At 45.0% G+C, this 19,357-nt stretch overlaps 1 protein-coding gene across 4 annotated transcripts in view; it reads right to left on the reverse strand.

Moving 5' to 3' along the window:
* The window catches only part of CHST7 (carbohydrate sulfotransferase 7), an 85,900-nt gene extending 66,775 nt beyond the window's left edge, over positions 1-19,125 (reverse strand). For 2 of the 4 annotated variants that reach the window (XM_055437914.2, XM_055437911.2), the window contains exon 1: positions 17,482-19,125. In XM_055437914.2, coding sequence (XP_055293889.2) covers positions 17,513-18,973 — 1,461 coding nt within the window. In that variant the 5' untranslated portion in view covers positions 18,974-19,125 and the 3' untranslated portion in view covers positions 17,482-17,512. Of the gene's footprint in view, positions 1-10,918; positions 11,773-17,481 lie in introns of those variants that run through there. The other 2 variants (XM_055437915.2, XM_055437912.2) reach the window with 2 other exon arrangements.
* Between the last annotated feature and the right edge of the window lie 232 nt (positions 19,126-19,357).

Raw genomic sequence — 19,357 nt, forward strand, 5'->3', positions numbered from 1 at the left:
AATTAAAATAGATAAATTAATTTTTTTAAAGTCAAATAGTTACCTAAAAAAAAAAATTGGCTACAATGCAGGAGCAATAGGGGACACAGGTTTGATCCCTGTGTGGGGAAAATCCCCTGGAGGAGGGCATGGAAACCACTCCAGTATTCTTGCCTGGAGAATCCCAAGGACAAAGGAGCCTGGCAGGCTACAGTCCATAGGGTTGCAAAGAATTGGACATGAACGAATTGACTTAGCACATTGATAACATGCAACAACCTGGATAGATCTCTAGAGAATTATGCTCAATGAAAACAGACAATCTCAAAAGGTTATATATTATGTGATTATAATATATAATTATAATATATATTATATATGATTATATAATGAATATATATGATTATATATATTATAATCATATAATATTATATGTTATAACAATCTTGAAATAACACTTTGCAGAGATGGGAGACAGTTGAGTGTTTGCAAGGGAAAGTAAGGTTCAGTTCAGTTCAGTTCAGTTCAGTCACTCAGTCGTGTCTGACTCTTTGAGACTCCATGAATCGCAGCATGCCAGGCCTCCCTATCCATCACCAACTCCCAGAGTTCACTCAAACTCATGTGCATCGAGTCGGTGATGCCATCCAGCCATCTCACCCTCTGTCGTCCCCTCCTCCTGCCCCCAATCCCTCCCATCATCAGAGTCTTTTCCAGTAAGTCAACTCTTCGCATGAGGTGGCCAAAGTATTGGAGTTTCAGGTTTAGCATCAGTCCTTCCAATGAACACCCAGGATTGGTCTCCTTTAGAATGGACTGGTTGGATCTCCTTGCAGTCCAAGGGACTCTCAAGAGTCTTCTCCAGCACCACAGTTCAAAAGCATCAATTCTTCAGCGATCAGCCTTCTTCTCAGTCCAACTCTCACATCCATACATGACCACGGGAAAAACCATAGCCTTGACCAGATGGACCTTGGTTGGCAAAGTAATGTCTCTGCTTTTTAATATGCTATCTAGGTTGGTCATAACTTTCCTTCCAAGGAGTAAACGTCTTTTAATTTCATGGCTGCAATCAGCACCCGCAGTGATTTTGGAGCCCCAAAATATAAAGTCTGACACTGTTTCTACTGTTTCCCCATCTATTTCCCATGAAGTGATGGGACCAGATGCCATGATCTCAGTTTTCTGAATGTTGAGCTTCAAGCCAACTTTTTCACTCTCCTGTTTCACTTTCATCAAGAGGCTTTTCAGTTCCTCTTCGCTTTCTGCCATAAGGGTGGTGTCATCTGCATATCTGAGGTTATTGATATTTCTCCCGGCAATGTTGATTCCAGCTTGTGCTTCTTCCAGCCCAGCGTTTCTCATGATGTACTCTGCATATAAGTTAAATATGCAGGGTGATAATACACAGCCTTGACGTACTCCTTTTCCTATTTGGAACCAGTCTGTTGTTCCATGACCAGTTCTAACTGTTGCTTCCTGACCTGCATATAGGTTTCTCAAGAGGCAGATCAGGTGGTCTGGTATTCCCATCTCTTTCAGAATTTTCCACAGTTTATTGTGATCCACACAGTCAAAGGCTTTGGCATAGTCAATAAAGGAGAAATAGATATTTTTCTGGAACTCTCTTGCTTCCTCCATGATCCAGCGGATGTTGGCAATTTGATCTCTGGTGCCTCTCCCTTTTCTAAAACCTGCTTGAACATCTGGAAGTTCACGGTTCACATATTGCTGAAGCCTGGCTTGGAGAATTTTGAGCATGACTTTACTAGCATGTGAGATGAGTGCAATTGTGAGGTAATTTGAGCATTCTTTGGCATTGCCTTTCTTTGGCACTGGAATCAAAACTAATCTTTTCCAGTCCTGTGGCCACTGCTGAGTTTTCAAAGTTTGCTGGCATATTGAGTGCAGCACTTTCATAGCATCCTCTTTCAGGATTTGAAATAGCTCAACTGGAATTCCATCACCTCCTCTAGCTTTGTTCGTAGTGATGCTTTCTAAGGCCCACTTGACTTCACATTCCAGGATATCTGGCTCTAGGTGAGTGATCACACCACCGTGATTATCTTGGTCATGAAGATCTTTTTTGTACAATTCTTCTGTGTATTCTTGCCACTTTTTCTTAATATCTTCTGTTTCTGTTAGGTCCATATGATTTCTGTCCTTTATCGAGCCCATCTTTGTATGAAATGTTCCCTTGGTATCTCTAAGGGATCCTTCTCCAAGGGATCTTCCCAACCCAGGGATCCAACCCGGGTCTCCCACATTGCAGGCAGATACTTTACCCTCTGAGCCATCAGGGAAACTCCAAGGTGAGGTATGTGACTATAAATGGGTAGCATAAGAGAGTTTCTTTTTGCTGATGGAACCATTCTGTATCTTTATTGTGATAGTATTTACACATATGTGATAAAATTGGACAAATCTATACACATAAATACACACAAAGTGAGTGAATGTAAAAACTGTTGAAACTGACTAAGGTGTGTGGATTGTACCAATATCAATCTCCTAGTGTTGATATTGATCTACATCTAAGATGTATAAGACATTACCTTTGGGAAAAGCTGGGTGAAGGATACACTGGAACTCTCTGTACTATTTTTGCAACTTTCCATGAATCTATACTTATAGTACGTCAAGTTTGTATATTGTCACCCTGCTTATTTAACTTGTATGCAGAGAACATCATGAGGAACGCTGGGCTGGAAGAAGCACAAGCTGGAATCAACATTGCCTGGAGAAATATCAATAATCTCAGATATGCAGATGATGCCACCCTTATGGCAGAAAGCGAAGAGGAACTAAAAAGCCTCTTGATGAAAGTGAAAGAGGAGAGTGAAAAAGTTGGCTTGAAACTCAACATTCAGAAAACTAAGATCATGGCATCTGGTCCCATCACTTCATGGGAAATAGATGGGGAAACAGTAGAAACAGTGTCAGACTTTATTTTTTTGGGCTCCAAAATCACTGCGGGTGCTGATTGCAGCCATGAAATTAAAAGACGTTTACTCCTTGGAAGGAAAGTTATGACCAACCTAGATAGCATATTAAAAAGCAGAGACATTACTTTGCCAACCAAGGTCCGTCTGGTCAAGGCTATGGTTTTTCCCGTGGTCATGTATGGATGTGAGAGTTGGACTGTGAAGAAAGCTGATTGCCGAAGAATTGATGCTTTTGAACTGTGGTGTTGGAGAAGACTCTTGAGAGTCCCTTGGACTGCAAGGAGATCCAACCAGTCCATTCTAAAGGAGATCAATCCTGGGTGTTCATTGGAAAGACTGATGCTAAACCTGAAACTCCAATACTTTGGCCACCTCATGCGAAGAGTTGACTCCCTGGAAAAGACTCTGATGCTGGGAGGGATTGGGGGCAGGAGGAGAAGGGGACGATAGAGAATGACATGGCTGGATGTCATCACTGACTCAATGGAGGTGGGTTTGAGTGAACTCTGGGAGTTGGTGATGGATAGGGAGGCCTTGCCTGCTGTGATTCATGGGGTTGCAAAGAGTCGGACACGACTGAGCGACTGAAGTGAACTGAACTGAATACTTATTTCAAAATAAAAAGTTTTCCTCAGTCACTCTTTATTCAATGAGTTTAGCTCTCCATTGGGGTCATTTTAAAGATCTGAGAACAACCTGGCAGTAAGTCAGGGTGGTGGTCTGTCTATAACCAACCAAGTGCTAAATGTTGCCTGATCAGATCCCATGTCTTGACAGACATTTATGGAGATGCTATCAGTCCAACCTCCAGACCCATAAATACTCTTTAAATCCTTTTATTAAAAACCTTCTTTAACGATTTTTTAAAAATCTGCCTGAAGTGCTGCTTTTCATAATTTCAGATTTTTTTTATAACATCACCCAGCATTACAAGGTGGGAGGAGAGAGAGACGTGTGTATGTGTGTGCTCAGTTGTGTCTGACTCTGCAACTCTGTAGCCCACCAGGCTCCTCTGCCCATGGGATTCTCCAGGAAAGAATACTAGAGTGGGTTGCCATTTCCTACTCTAGGGGATCTTTCTGACTCAGGGATCGAACACACATTTCCTGCATCTCCTGCACTGTCAGGTGGATTCTTTACCACTGCGCTACCTAGGAAACCCATAGAGAAGAGACAGGTGCCCTCAAAGATCTATTACTGCTTCGTGGGTATTTGAAGAATGGTTCTGAAGTCCTGCTAAGCCAGGCGGGGCACAGGCAGCATCCCTACCAGGCCCTTTCTTCACATTGGAAATGGATTCCCATCTTCTGGGTTTGGTCCCAATTTCTGAATGTCACTGCACCTGAGCAGGATGGCTCAAACACCTTGCAGTTCTGACTTCACCTCCAAGTAGATCCTATAAAAACTCTCAGTTAATTTCATACCATTTTTCATTAATTTTTGGATGTGTTTAAAACATAAACATGTCCATGAATTCTTAGTGTGATGTTCCCCCAAATTCTTTTTTTTTAAAATCCTTTAGATATAGGATTAAGAATTTAACTCCAGTCCACACTCTTCTTAATACTATGGGGACTGATTTATTTAGAGAGATGAAGTATTCAAGTTAAAACTGAACTCTCAGGTTATCAGCCAGTTACAGTTACCAAGAATATAGCTTTGCCCTTTTCCCCAACTGCTAGATGTTTAATCATGTATAATTAAATTTTAAGGTATTATATTTCTTGATTAAAATGATTTCCTCTTGCCCAGCATCTGGGGAGAATGTTTGCTACTGCCTGACCCACCTGAAATGGTGTAGACTCTTCTGGTCACTTCTAAGTCAGAACTATTTAAAGACCTATGATAAGAAAGAATAGATAATTTAAAAATACTATCTTAGTGAAATTAATTTCCAGAATTACAGAGACTTCTATATATTGTTTTGTGATGCATCTACAAAAGGTTCTTTTAATATGTGGCACTGAAGTGATGTCATTCCTTAATACTCAATTTACAAATTCACTTGCACTTTTGAAAAACAGACTGTTCACTTAAAGATAGAAAGTCATACTCCCATGAGTTGGGTGTATTTTATCTCCTTTGCTACAGTTCCCTTGAGTATTTAAATGACCAGCCAGGCCTTAAATACAGCTGGTTGACCTACTAACAGTCTCACTGCCATCAAAGGGAAATTTTCATTCCAGGCTGCAATTGCTTGCAGTTGGCTTGGCTGAGGCTCCCTTGGTGGAATAACTCAGGAAGACACTTAGCATTTTAATCATGCTTTTTTCAACCTTTGAAACTGGGATGGGGAGGAGGAAGAAATAATTTCCTGCCAGCTTTCAAGGCTGACAACAGAAGATTTGGCCAAATAAATTTGCCTCTCTCTGGCCTTCCTGGCCCATTTCACGTTAGGTACCAAGCCCTGGGTGTCCCCAATGGCTCTGCCAACCTGCATGGGCACCTCCCTCCCTTCCTTGAATTGCACTACTAGATTTCTCTTCGCCCTTCTTTCCTTCCAGTTTTTCTTGGTTTTGCCTGTCCCTGCCTACACACTTGTGCCGGTTAGTTGCCCTGTGTTCCCCACCAGAAGCCACTTCACAGATGCTAAAGATGTCAGTCCTGGGACTTGGCACTTGGGCTGAGGGAGCTGAGGTTTCCGGGTATTCAACCCATCCTGTTATCACGGGGGAATTATTTTCCAGCCTATTGTAATAGCCTTCCTCCCAGACCTGCTGCAGAACAAATGGGCCGAGGATAGGCCTTCAGTCTCCTTTTCAAGGGCGACAGGTTCTTGGGTGGGGTAGGGGGAGGTCATCTTCCGATATCCTATTCTGGAACCACAGCCTGTGGGTGATGTTACCATCTAAGCTTATCTGTTAACCTGGGTTAAGCTTTATTCATCTTCCTGTTTTCACCTCAAATCGGTGAGATGCAGTGCCAAGGAAAACGGAAATGACTGACAATGTTTGTGACAATACAGCCATTAAGTTTTCTTTTTTTTTTTTTTTAAGGGAGCTGCCTAGGGATAATGTTAAAATAATACTTGAAATACCAGCAATGTCAAAGTGCAAGCATTTTCTCCCTGTGATTGTGAAGCAAAATGGAATAGGAAACATTGAGTTTGCTAATATAACAGCACACACCCCCCCCCACCAAATAGCCTAGAAAAGTACTTTAAGCAGTATACATGCTATAAATCATTTCCAAACTTTTAATCTGAAAAATTAAGTGGCAGTGGCAGGGGGCACCAGTCTATCTGCATTAGTCAGTAATTCAGTCCTACTTGATACAACTCCCCCTTCAGGTGAAAACAGAGGCTTTTTTTTTAAAACAAACAAACAAAAAGCCAAGAACAAACAAAACTCTTGCCTGGGGAGTAAAGGGAGAAACTAGGGGAGAAGCCACCAGCCTATGTCCAAAGCTGAGCCACACCCCTACCCCTCCCTACTCCCAGTGGGAGAAGAGGGCTCACTTCTCTACTCCAGAATTCAGAGTAAAACCTCATTCCATGTGATTCTTTAGCCAAATCCCAGAGTCAGCCAGTGCAGAAATGAAATGGCCATTATGAGAATTAAATAATTTTATCTCTTATCTTTTATTTCTTTTATTTATTTATTTTCTTTTATCTATTTTATCTTTTATTTCCACTTTTATCATACCCACCACCAGCTAAAAATTTCCCAAAATTTTTTAGCTCACTTCAGAACAAAAGGAATGCACTCCAAACCACTTTAATAAAACTTGGGAAGAGGTGAGTTTGCCTCGTTGACTTGGGATTTTCCTGTTCTTTGAGCTGCTCTGAGGCACAATTTTAATTAGCATACATAATTGGTTTTGTGAGTCAAGTCATCCCCAACTCAAATAAAGGAACAGGAGTCAGTATTTTATACTATTTGACTGCCCACTTGCAGATGTTTGCCATCTACCAAGTGGGGGTGGCTGGAGCTAGGAAGTGCCCAGAGCTTAGACCTGTCATTCAGGCAGCCCTTTAGCCCCTACAAAGCTATAAGTCAATGGAGTGGGGGGCACTAGGGCTGCCCCCACCATCAGCTGCAGGATTCACATGTTAGAATAGCTAGTCAGGGTACAGTCTTTGGGTCAGCCCAAGTCTAGCCCATCACTTCTGGTTCTCTCTCCCTGCTGAGAGATCAAGGCACCACTGTTTCCTAGAACTGCCTACAGTCTAGTGGTGATAAAATGGTGCCATGACCAAGTGCAGGTTCACTCCCAAAGGACATTCTCCTCTCCTGGGCCCACAGGCTTGCCAGAGATTGCCATACTTAGGAGCAGAAGATGGATTTTTCCTGAGCTCAAAATAATTTATCTTCCCCTTTGACTGTGGAGAAATAAAAACAAATCTAAAAGGTATTTAATAATGCTGGGAGTTTTGTTGTTCTTTGGGAGGGCTCTGTGTGTTTATTTTTAGCCAACCATCTCCTTTTTTGCAAAATGGTCCCCTTGGCAATCCCCAGCTTGGCGGATGCGGTGGGGGAGGGGAATGGACAGAAAGGCAACAAAGTTTAACTTTTTTATTGTTTGCAGAACCTGAAAAATATATTGTTTTCCCTTCTTGCATCCCTGTTAGCGATAATCCTTTATTAGAGGAAGGGAGAGCATCTATTTTATTGCTTCTAAAATCTGTATATTTAATATACGCCAGCTCTAGGCTGTTTGAAAGGAAGTCCTATTTTTAAAACATTATCTTGATGTTAGTGTTTTTGGCTTGCTGTTCCCATAACCTCTCTAAGGCAGTAATGAGTCCTTTTTGGTAATGTCTGGTCTCAGTCATGGGCAAAGTGACCCTCAAAGCCCTGAGACATTTTTCCTTGATGTTCACCTGAGCTGTATGTATGTCAGGACTGCTTCAACCTAGTTTGCAGGAGGCTGCTCATAACTTTTCCCAGTCCATCATCTTTATAGAAGAACTCAGTCTCCAGCCCCCACCTGCTCCCCATACTTTACAAATGCTTCTGTAATGCTCTATTTCAGCCTTTCAGTTAAGCTGGTTTCTCTGCTTCCAGCCTGCTGGTTACCAAGACCAAACCATCTTAATCAGGCAATATTAATCTGTCCAAGCCAGCCCTCTATGCATTTGGATTTCAGCCCAGATTTGGGGCTTCTTGCTGTCAGGGACCAGAGATCTCTCTATGTCCTCACAACACTCCTGTGCCTTCTGGGTCTCCTTCTAATGCTGCCGCCTGAAGGTTAACATTTTAACAGAAAATGCTTCCATTACATGAGTAAAAAATAAGTCTATAGACTTCCCAGGACTTCCCAGGTGGCACTAGTGGTAAAGAACCCGCCTGCCAAAGAAGGAGACATAAGAGACATGGGTTTGATCCCTGGAGGAAGGCACTGTGACCCACCTCAGTATTCTTGCCTAGAGAATCCCATGGACAGAGAAGCCTGGCAGGATACAGTCCATGTGGTCCCAAAGAGTCAGGCACGACTGAAGCAATTTAGCACATGGACTTCCCAGGTGGTCCAGTGGTTAGGACTCGGCACTTCCACTGCAGGGGGTACAGATTTGATCCCTGGTCAGGGAATTAAGATCCCCCATGGCACATGCAAAAAAAGTCTACCTCAGTGGCTATCTTTGGAATGTGACTCTATAGCCAAGCCCCCTGCTGCATGCATTCCAGGGGAGGGGAATCTGCTTGCTCTGGTCATCACTGAAGTCAAACAGGGTGGTCGTCTTCCACTGCCTCTTAACCCCCGAATTTCAAAACATTCACTATCAGCTGCTGCTCCGACATCTTTTCAGCACCCAGCATGATGGCCTCTCATGTGCAGAAAGCCAGATGCTGCTGGCTTGGTGCCTGTGGGCTGGAGCAGAGCTGAAGGTTTCCTGTTCCCATGAAGACATCACTGAGCTTGGTAACTTTTCTCCAACTGAAACTGCTTCCTGTTCAGTTCTCCAATAGTTCTCCACTTCCCTGTGCTTTTGAACTTGGGCCAGTGCTTTTTCTTAGTTCCTACTGTTCTTTTTTTTTTTTTTTTCAATATTGCACCTGAGCAGAAACTTTTTTTGGGGGGAGCATACCATGGTGGCGTGCAGGTTCTTAATTCCCCAATCAGGAATCGAACTCGTGTCCCTAGCATTGGTAACATGAAGTCTTAACCACTGGACCCCAGGGAAGTCCCTAGTTCTTTCAGTACAGCAATTTCCTTGGATTCCACTATGAAGTGAGAGGATGAGGGGCCATAAGACCCATGGAGAGAGAAGTTCATTTATTAATCACCTTCTTTGACTTGACACATAAAAGGAAGGCCCATTTGGCTTTTTTTAGTTTCAGTCTTTCTTGTGCTGCTTATGCTGAGAGCTGAGAAAAGAAGTACTAAGGAATTTTAAGCCAGCTGCTTATAAATGTTTTTTAAAAGCATCACCCCCAACTATTTATATTCCATTTGTATTCATGGGAAACAAATCCCTGCCCAGACTAAAAAAAGCCTCTTTGAAAACCCCCTCTGAATCCTGCCTCAACAATGTCAATAGGCACTTCTGCCTGCCATCCCTGGCCCGCACAAAAAAGAAGGCTCTCAGGAATACAGTGAAAGTGTATAAAGTTCAATCTTATTTAAAAGCAGCCTCAGTTCCCCAGTGATAGTGTCCCGAAATAGCTGAAGTTCAAGTCACTAAGTATAATCCCCTGTAGCAGTACCAGAAGGTCAGCTTAATAAGAAGCTTGCTACAAACTGACAGCCTGTGTAAGTGTGGTTTTATAAAGGGATGACATTTAAAATATATATATATATTTATTTATTTATTTATCTTTGACTGTGCTGGGTCTTTGTGAGTGAACACAGGCTTTCTCTAGTTGAGGCGAGCAGGGGCTACTCTCTAGTTGCAGTGCATGGGCCTCTCATTGCAGTGGCTTCTCTTGTTGCAGAGCACAGGGTTTAGGGTGTATGGGCTTTGTACCTGTAGCACATGGGCCCAGTAGTTGTGGCCTGTGGGTTCCAGAATGCAGGCTTTGTAGTTTTAGTGCATGGGCTTAGTTACTCCATGGCATGTGGGATCTTCCTGGACCACGGATCGAACCCATGTTCCCTGCATTGCAAGGTGAATTCTTAGCCACTGGACCATCAGGGTAGCCCAGGATGATCACTTAGATTTCAAAACGTGTCTAGTCTTTCAAAAGAATCACAGAAATGACACTTTGCAAATACAGGTGCATTGAAGAAGGACTAAGAAGTGAATTTCATCTTGGCATCTGGTTACCATAACCTGAGGTCTGCAGCAATTATTCACTGTCTGAGATGAACTGTAGGGTCAGAGAGGGCCAGGGTGCTGGGAAAAGGATTTTCTATCCATCATACTAGCCACATTGAAAAAAAATTGAAAAATTGCTGAAAATTGTTGCTGAAAGTCTAGGAAACAGACACTCCAAGAAATAGCTGGTGGGGGTGGAAGTTGGTGCAACTTTCATTGCAGTAGCTTCTCTTGTTGCAGAGCTCAAAATGTAAAGAAGTCTATATATGCTGTAGGTATATACACACACACACACACACATATATGAAGTGAAGTAAAGTCGCTCAGTTGTGTCCAACTCTTTGCGACCCCAGGTACAGTAGCCTACCACGTTCCTCTGTCCATGGGATTTTCCAGGCAAGATATTGGAGTGGGTTGCCATTTCCTTTTCCAGAGGATCTTCCCAACCCAGGGATCGAACCCAAGTCTCCCACATTGTAGGCAGATGCTTTACCGTCTGAGCCACCAGGGAAATCCATATATATATATATATATATATATATATATATATATATATATATATATATATACACATATACACACACATATATCCTATATACTCATTCTTCTATACTGTAGAAAGTTTTTGTACTTACATGTACATTAAAATGTAATTAAAATAAAAAATGCAGTTAAAAATGTAGCAATGAAATGTTGGGACTAGGAACTAGTTAAATATGTTACAATACATTCTTACAATGAAATACTAGATAGTCATTAAAAAGAAGATAGGGGAAGATTTTTTACTTTTTACATTTCATTAGTTTTATTTCTGTAACCTTTAAATCATACCCCATGAATTAGATTTTGTCACAACTGGATTTAGGGATGGCAGAGGAATCAAGTTCACTATTTTCTGAAACACTGACACAAAAAAGGGGAGGGAAGAATTACTTAGTTAAGGTTATTCACAAAACACCATCAGAAAAATCCCTAAACAAGAGCTAAATACTTAATCATTAAGTTTAATGCTAATCGGTAAAGGATTCTAAATCAATTCACTGGCATAAAGTTTCTTGTTTAAGTCCACAAATTTTTCTCTAAACATTACTGATCCTTTGCCAAAGGATAAATGGATGATTTCAGCAGTATCTTATGGCACAGCTAGCTGTTGGAATATTCCATAGGAAAATGGAAAATAATTCTGTAAGAACGTGAAGACAACAATTAGCAGCCAATATTCTCAGTTCAGTTCAGTTGCTCAGTCATGTCCGACTCTTTGAGACCCCATGGACTGCAGCACACCAGGCCTCCCTGTCCATCCCAACTCCCAGAGTTTACTCAAACTCATGTCCATTGAGTCGGTGATGCCATCCAGCCATCTCATCTTCTGTCATCCCTTTCTCCTCCTGCCTTTAATCTTTGCAAGCATCAGGGTCTTTTCAAATGAGTCGATTTTTCACAGCAGGTGGCCAAAGTATTGGAGTTTCAGCTTCAACATCAGTCCTTCCAATGAATATTCAGGACTGATTTCCTTTAGGATTGACTGGTTGGATCTCCTTGCAGTCCAAGGGACTCTCAAGAGTCTTCTCCAACACCACAGTTCAAAAGCATCAATTCTTCGGTGATCAGGTTTCTTCACAGTCCAACTCTCACATCCATACATGACTACTGGAAAAACAATAGCTTTGACTAGATGGATTTTCACTGGCAATGTAATGTCTCTGCTTTTTAATATGCCATCTAGGTTGGTCATAACTTTTCTTCCAAGGAATAAGTGTTTTTTAATTTCATGGCCACAGTCACCATCTGCAGTGATTTTAGAGCCCCCCCAAAACAGTCTGTCACTGTTTCCATTGTTTCCCCATCTATTTGCCATGAAGTGATGGGACCAGATGCCATGATCTTAGTTTTCTGAATATTCTCAGAATTTCCAATTACCAAAAGCATATACAATTTTAATCTAGGAAAGTCAACTTTATAAAATTAAGCATTTAGATTCAAAAGCATCCCACTTTAACTGGCACAAGAATACTGAAAATAGTCCCTAAAAATCTCACTAAACACTTTATAGAAAGAAAAACATGCCCTTATATTTAATAAATGTAGTTGGTAATGGATTCTTCAAAACAGGTGATATACATGCTTTTAACTGCTGACCAGGGACTGATGGGTGGGTGACTGAGAGAGGTGAACATACTCAAAGGCCACATTCTCCCCATTGCTCACATTCAAGTACTTGTCCAAGTTAGTTATTACTTTGTTATTTAGAATCTGGAACTTGTGAATTCAAATTCTCTCCACTATCTATTTAAAAGGCATGCTTTTGATAACCTCGTCTTTGCTGTCACGTTTGTGGACTTTAGATAGATGACAGCAGAAATCCAGTATGGCAAAGCACCTCTCCTGGTCACCCAAGAATGGTGGGAATGTAAATTGGTGAAACCACTATGGAAAATGGGATGGAAGCTCCTTAAAAAGTTAAACATAAGAACTACCATATGATCCAGCAATTCCAATCTTGGGTATTTACCCAGAGGAAATGAAAACAGTAACTCAAAAAGATATCTGTACTCCCATGTTCACTGCAGCATTATTTACAACATCCAAGATATGGAAATAACTATGTGTTCATCCATGGATAAACGGATAAAGCTAACATGGTATCCAAGGAATTACTATTCAGTTATAAAAAAGGAATGAGACTGCCATTTGTGACAACCTGGATGGACCTTGAAGGCATTATGTTAGGTGAAATAAGTCAGAAAAAGAAAGACAAATACTGTATAATCTCAGTTATATGTGAAATCAAGCCCTCTACTCCTCTCCCTAAAACCCATGAACTCATAGATGCAAAGAACAGATTAGTGGTTGCCAGAAGCAGAGGGTGCAGGGGGCAGAGGTTGAAATGGGTGAAGGGGGTCAAAAAGTATAAACTTCCAGTTATAAAATAAATAAGTCATGGAGATGTAATGTACAGCATGGTGACAAAAGTTAATAATACTATATTCTGTGTGTATACACACACACACACAATGACCATGTCACACGGCTTGTGGGATATTAGTTCCCCACCCAGGCATTGAACCTGGGACCTCAGCAGTGAAAATGCTGAGTCCTAACCACTGGACAATGAAGGAATTCCCATATACTTTAAAGTTATTAAGAAAGTGGATCTTAAAAGTTCTCATTATAAGAAAAAAACTATATAACTATGTGTGGTGATGGATACTAACTAGACTAATTGTGGAGATCTTTTGCAATACATATAAATACTGAACCATTATGTTGTACACCTGAAAATAATATAAAGTTATGTCATATCTCAATTTTAAAATTTTAAGGAATTAAAAAGATTTAAGTACAAAAGGGCTTTATATTTCTGTTTGAATTTGCATAAAACATTCCTAGACATACATCACAAGAAACATAGTGGTTACTTCTATCAAGTGAGCCTGTGTGTGTGCTAAGTCACTCAGTCGTGACTCTTTGCAACCCCATGGAGTAGCCCGCCAGGCTCCTCTGTCCATGGGATTCTCCAGGCAAGAATACTGGAGTGGGTTTCCATGACCTTCTCCAGGGGATCTTCCCAACCCAGGGAGTGAACCCATGTCTCTTTCATCTCTTTCATTGGCAAGCAAGTTCTTTGCTACTAGCACCACCTGGGAAGCACTGAAGGAATGTGAGAGGGTGATCTATAAAGACATGATTAATTTAAGCTGTTTTCCCTATTTCCATATTAACACCGTACAGCTGTATGGTATTTCACAGCTCCAAGTTCTTCCACATGAATGACTGCGGCAGACAGTTCACTGCTCATCAACACCCTTTTCGTCCCCATCCTGATCTTGATCCAGTGGCAACAGCTCAGCCCAGGGCATGAAGCAAGACTGGTCCAAGTTGGTGACTGTCAACTTTGGCTGCACTGTACAATCCCCTGGGGAGCTTTTAAAACATCCCAATAACTGGATCCCACCCCAAACCAATTATATCAGAATCTCTATGGATGGAGTGCTTTTAATAGTGACATTTAAAAAAAACAAACAAAACAAGAAACTCCTCAGGTGAAGGTAATGCTTAGCCAGGGCTGAGAACACACTGGTCTAAGCCAGTCAAGAGGACGCCTTTCCCTTTCACCAATTACTGGGTTAGGTCAGACCACGTGACCCAGTTCTAGCCAGTGAGACATAGAAGGAAGTCAGCTAGGGTAGGGGCTTCTGGGGAAGGTTTTATAACCAGATTGAAGGTAAGAGAGACATATGAGGGAAAACTGCACCCCTTACTAACCAGCTTCCTTCTTTCCTGCATTTTCACAACCCTGCATAGTTGGGTGAAGAAGTGATGCTTCTTGCTGAGGCTACCATCTTGTGACAGTGGGAAGATAATTTGATGAAGGAAAGCCAAAAAGATGGAAAAGATGGAATAGGCCTGGCTCCTTGGTGACTTGGTTTGTTGCTACAATTCCCACCGAGACCTGAAAAAAAGTGCACTGACCCCCCACCCTAGCAAATCCTGGCTGTCAGGCCTAAAGCATCCAGAAGCCACTCGGGTTAATTCACTGCTGAGCTGGGGGAATGCTGCAGTGTCCCAGGTGAAGGACAGCCATGGGGAAGACAGCCCTAGCTAGAGTCACAGGCTCTCCTGTGTAGCTGCCGTTGGCAGTGCTCAGGGATATTTTATTGTTTTTTTCAGTATTAGTAATAAAGCTAAATGTGGTTCTCACTCTAGACTAGCCACTAAACCTGGCTGTGGTGGTGCCAAAGGTGTGCCAGGAGATAGTAAGTGGGGGCAGATGAGGGTGTGTTATAACGGAGAGATTCTGAGCTCTGGGGTCTATCACCACTGCTGCCTGACCTTCAGCAGCCCAGGTGTGACTTTGGGCAAGTTATTTGATTTCTCATCTATAAAACTGATAATATGCCATGATGAAAGAAATGCTCACATATGGAGGTATAGGGAAGTCCTTCTGGTTTATACATGATTTAACTCAAATGTGATGCTAACTAAAACAGCCTGTTTGTGGCCTATCAAACATACACTGCTCATCTACTTTATTAATGAAAAGGGCACAGAAGTAAAATATTGTCCATGTTAAAAATAAAAATGAAATGTCTCCCTTCCTGGGATACCGATGCTGGTGCACCTTCCATGATAAGACTCACTTCCCAGGGGCTGAGGCCATACTGACTGTGTAGGTGCTGATTTTTTTTTTTTTTTGAAACCTGGACAGAATGGATTCCTGACTTGCTTAGTGTCCTTTGTTCTGACAAAATATAAAACTGGGCTGAAAACCACGTTTCTCTGGAGAAGTTCTTCAGAGTCATCCGTCTTCCTGTCTTCTGGGCTACAGTCCTCAGTTTGGCTCAAATAAAATTTTTCCTATTCCTATTATAGATTGTTTATTATTTTCATTGGCTGTCATAACAATGATATAGACACTATGCCTAACTCAATGCATTGGTACCTAAGGATCCATCCCCTTCCTGGCTCTAGAGTGCAATGTGACAGACTTTTGGAAACTCATCAGTTAGCCAGTAACATTATCCTTCTAGGAACCAGGAACACAAGCATTTTAATAAATCCACTGATTGGTGGTGACATGGTGCATGCCTGATAATTCCAGCAGAAAGGCTGGAGGGTTCAATCACCAGAGAATGGAAGCGCTTAAAGCTTGTTCCCAGATGTCCCTGCAAGCCTGCAAAGGAAGCCCCAATTGGCTGTTCCAAACTCCAGCACCACTGGCTGGCCCCACAGTCACTGCCACCCACACAGACGCTAACCTCCTAGAGGATGAACACTTGTGGCCTCGAATCCTCCTCTCAGTTCACTTTCTTACCTCACCCCAGTCAGTGCCAAATGTTAGTAAAAATGAAAAAAATAACAGTAAAAGTTTCTGGGAGACTGTCAGCTCTTAAAGCCATAAAACACTGCAGCAATTTGTCCTCAAGAGATGGCCCCTCAGACCCATGAAGGAGGGTTGGGAACCATTATGTTACTTACATCCGTAAACACAGGATTGGCAGATGAAAGAATGTTTTTGTTAAAAAGTGACAAGTTCCAAGTCACCCGGTGCCTTTTACCTTCACTCTGCTTAGGAAAGAACACAGACTTCCTAAGCAATTACAGAAACTAAGAAAACCACTTGATCACTGGGAGAAAAATCAGCTTCCAAAATCACTCTGCAACCCTGGCTGTATTAACAGCAACAAAATCTATCTTCATTAACATCTTCAACTTTGTCCTCAGAGCTTCATCCCAGAGGAATACTGAATTACACTGTAAACTAATGAATGGAAACTTAAGTCACTTCCGCCCAGCCCTGCTGCTTTTCCTCCTCTGGACTGCACCCTTCCAACTCATACAGTTTGGGGAATCACATTCCTATTCCACTCACTAGACTCCTGAGGTCAGCATCATGCAGAACAAACTTCCCTCAGCCCAACGAACAGGTCATAGGCTGACCCAGACACTGAACACATTTTGAGATCATTTAAGCCCCATTTTGGCATCTTAGGATAGCTTTGGATATATGCTTTACACAGAAAGAACCAAAAAATGGGGGGGGGGGATATCTTTTCACAAAGATCCTTCTGCAGTCACAGCCAAAGATGTTAATGCCCATCCAAGGTTCCATTTCTCAAGGGGATGGGGCAGAGTTGGGGAAGCCCAGCCCAGAGGTTCTGTCTGCATTAGAGGAAGCAGACCAGGCAGCTTTTGTGAGCTGATGTGAACGGGATATGGTCAAATATCCTGAGGGCGCCAGCAATTGGGGGCGGGGGTGGGGGGAGTCACCAGGGGAAATAAAAATCCACTCCCGGACAATATACCAGAACCTGAGACACACACACACACACACACACACACACACACGTGCAAAAACTGTCACAAGAGAGGCCTGACTATGCCTGTCTGCTTGGTAAATCCTAAGGAAAGCCTCGGAGTCTGCAAGTCAGAGAGGCAGAGGCAGAGAAGAAATATGAAACGGATTAGGGGCAGGTAGGATAACAGTGAATAACTTTCCCTCAAATCCTACTTTTTGGTTTTCTCTGTGCCTGCAAACACTGCTTCAAAAGGTTTCCCCATAGGACAGAGTGGCCTCAAGATTAAATGATAATGATGGACCTCAAATGGTCCGCGACATCCTGTACTTTTCATGTCAATTCCCAATCTCGAGCTTCATTCACTGTGACTTTCAAACCTCCTCTACTCTGCTCAGACCCCTCCTCCCTCTCCTTTCCCCACTCCCTCATTCTCAACAGACCATACTACCTCTTTCTTCAGAGAGGAAACAAAGTGCGGAGGCTTGGGTCCCGCCTCAGCTATTAACCAAGGCTGATCCAAGCTCCCCGAAGACCCTTCCCTGCCCGAGGGCCACCTTACCCGGATCCGTCCCGGGGGCGCGGGTGGCGGGCTACGTGGCGCCGTCCGCCTCGGTCTCCGGCTGTGTCTCCTCATCCTCAGGCGGCTCGGCATCGCCGTCTTCCCCGCTACGAGGGTAAGCCAGCAGGCGCATGGCTGGGGCGCAGGCGGCCTCCACCTGGCGCACCTGCTCTCGGCTCAGGCGCTCGCGCCAGGCGTGCACGGCCTCGCGGGCATCGCGCGCCGACAGGTGGAAGGGCCGGTCGGCGCCATAGGCCGCGCCGCGTGTCATGTTGAGCGCGAAGGCGTCGAGGGCTGCGAGCGCGCGGAGCCCGGCAAAGCGTTGCAGGCGGCGCAGCTGGGCGCGCGGCTGCCGCACCAGGTCCTCGTAGCGCAGCCTCAGGTAGCGGCGCCGCAGCCAGGTAGGGGCGCCGCGCGCGAACAGCAAATCGCGCATCCAGGCTTCGCAGATCACCTCGAGCGCGCCGGTCAGGAAGAAGTCGGCACGCGGCGCAGCGGGCAGCGCGCGGAATGCTCCCCCGGGGCTAGCGCCCACGCCGTGCGCCAGCAGCACGCGGTGGAAGCGGTCGCCCCTCTGGCGGGTGCGCAGCACCTGGATGCTCTCGCGCAGCAGCCCCTGCCGGGACTTGAGACGCGAGTTGTGGACAGCCCGCGGGTCGCGGAAAAGCTGCACCACCTTCAGGTTGAGGCCTGGGTCGCGCAGAAGGGGCACCAGCACGCCCAGGTCGAGAAGACGCACGTCCTTGATGACCACCACCGGATACTTGCGGCACTCGGCCTCCAGGGCTCGGAGAGCCACGGGTGGGCAGCTGCGCTCGCAGGCGGCGTCCTCGACTAGGCCGACCTCGGCGCGGGCCCGGGGTGCGCCAGGGCACAGTGGCGGCGAGCAGATGACCTTGTTGGTCCGCCAGCGAAAGAGGGAGGCCGTGGTGAGATTGGCCGCGTCCGGGGGACGTGCGGCAGGGTCACCGGGCGGCGCGTACAGCTGCAGGACTGAGAAGTCGCAGCGGAAGAGCGAGCGCAGCATGTCGCGGAGCGCGCCCTGCAGGCTCTCGGCGTCGCCCGGATACAGCGCCTGCCACAGATGCCACATGGGTTCGTACAAGTAGAAAACGTCCGGGTGCTGGTTAAAGAGCTCGCCCAGGAACGATGAGCCAGTGCGCCAGGTAGCATGCACGTAGATGTGCTGCTTTTCGCGAGACGCGGCCTCCCCGACGGCGCTGTTGAGGTTGCCCGGGGACCTGGGGGACCCGCCAGCGACCCCCTCCGCGGCTGGCCGCGCCTCCGCGCCCTGCTCGCGCTCGCCCGCCGCCGCCGCCTCCAGGCTCCACACTCCCAGGCTGCGCTGCAGGCCCAGGCAGTGCCGGGCGCCCTTGTCCCTGTCGCGGCCGCCGTCCAGGACCGAGGGGATGAGCAGAAGCACCAGCGTGTATAGCACCAACAGCAGCGCGAACTTGCAGTACTCCCGCCGCCGCCGCCGCCGGCCCTTCATCGTTCACCTAACCACTCCAGAGCGGGTGGAGTGCCCTTCCTCTCCCCTTTCTCGGAAATCCCGTCCCGAGTCCGGTCCTCCGGCCTCTTGAGACCCCTCTGTGCCGGGAGGAGCGGAGTCACCGGGACCGTGCATCCACAAGGGAAACTCTGGAGGCGGTGTTGCTGGGTGCCTGCCCTTTCCTGGTTCAGCCCTGGAGAGCCGCCTATTGGCCGGCTCGAAGCGGCCGGCCCGCCTTCCACTCCGCAGCTTCTCCCCGCCTCTCTCCCCGCTTGGGCTAGCTCTGTCAAATCTGGGCGGGGTTGCCCTGGGGTGGGGGACGCCAGCTGGGGCGCATGGAGCCAGATCCCACCTTTCCCCAACCCCTCCTTTATGAAGTCAAGT

Source organism: Moschus berezovskii, chromosome X (genome assembly GCF_049115385.1).
Source record: "Moschus berezovskii isolate FMDL1 chromosome X, NW_MosBer_1.0, whole genome shotgun sequence".
Classification (NCBI taxonomy): domain Eukaryota; kingdom Metazoa; phylum Chordata; class Mammalia; order Artiodactyla; family Moschidae; genus Moschus; species Moschus berezovskii.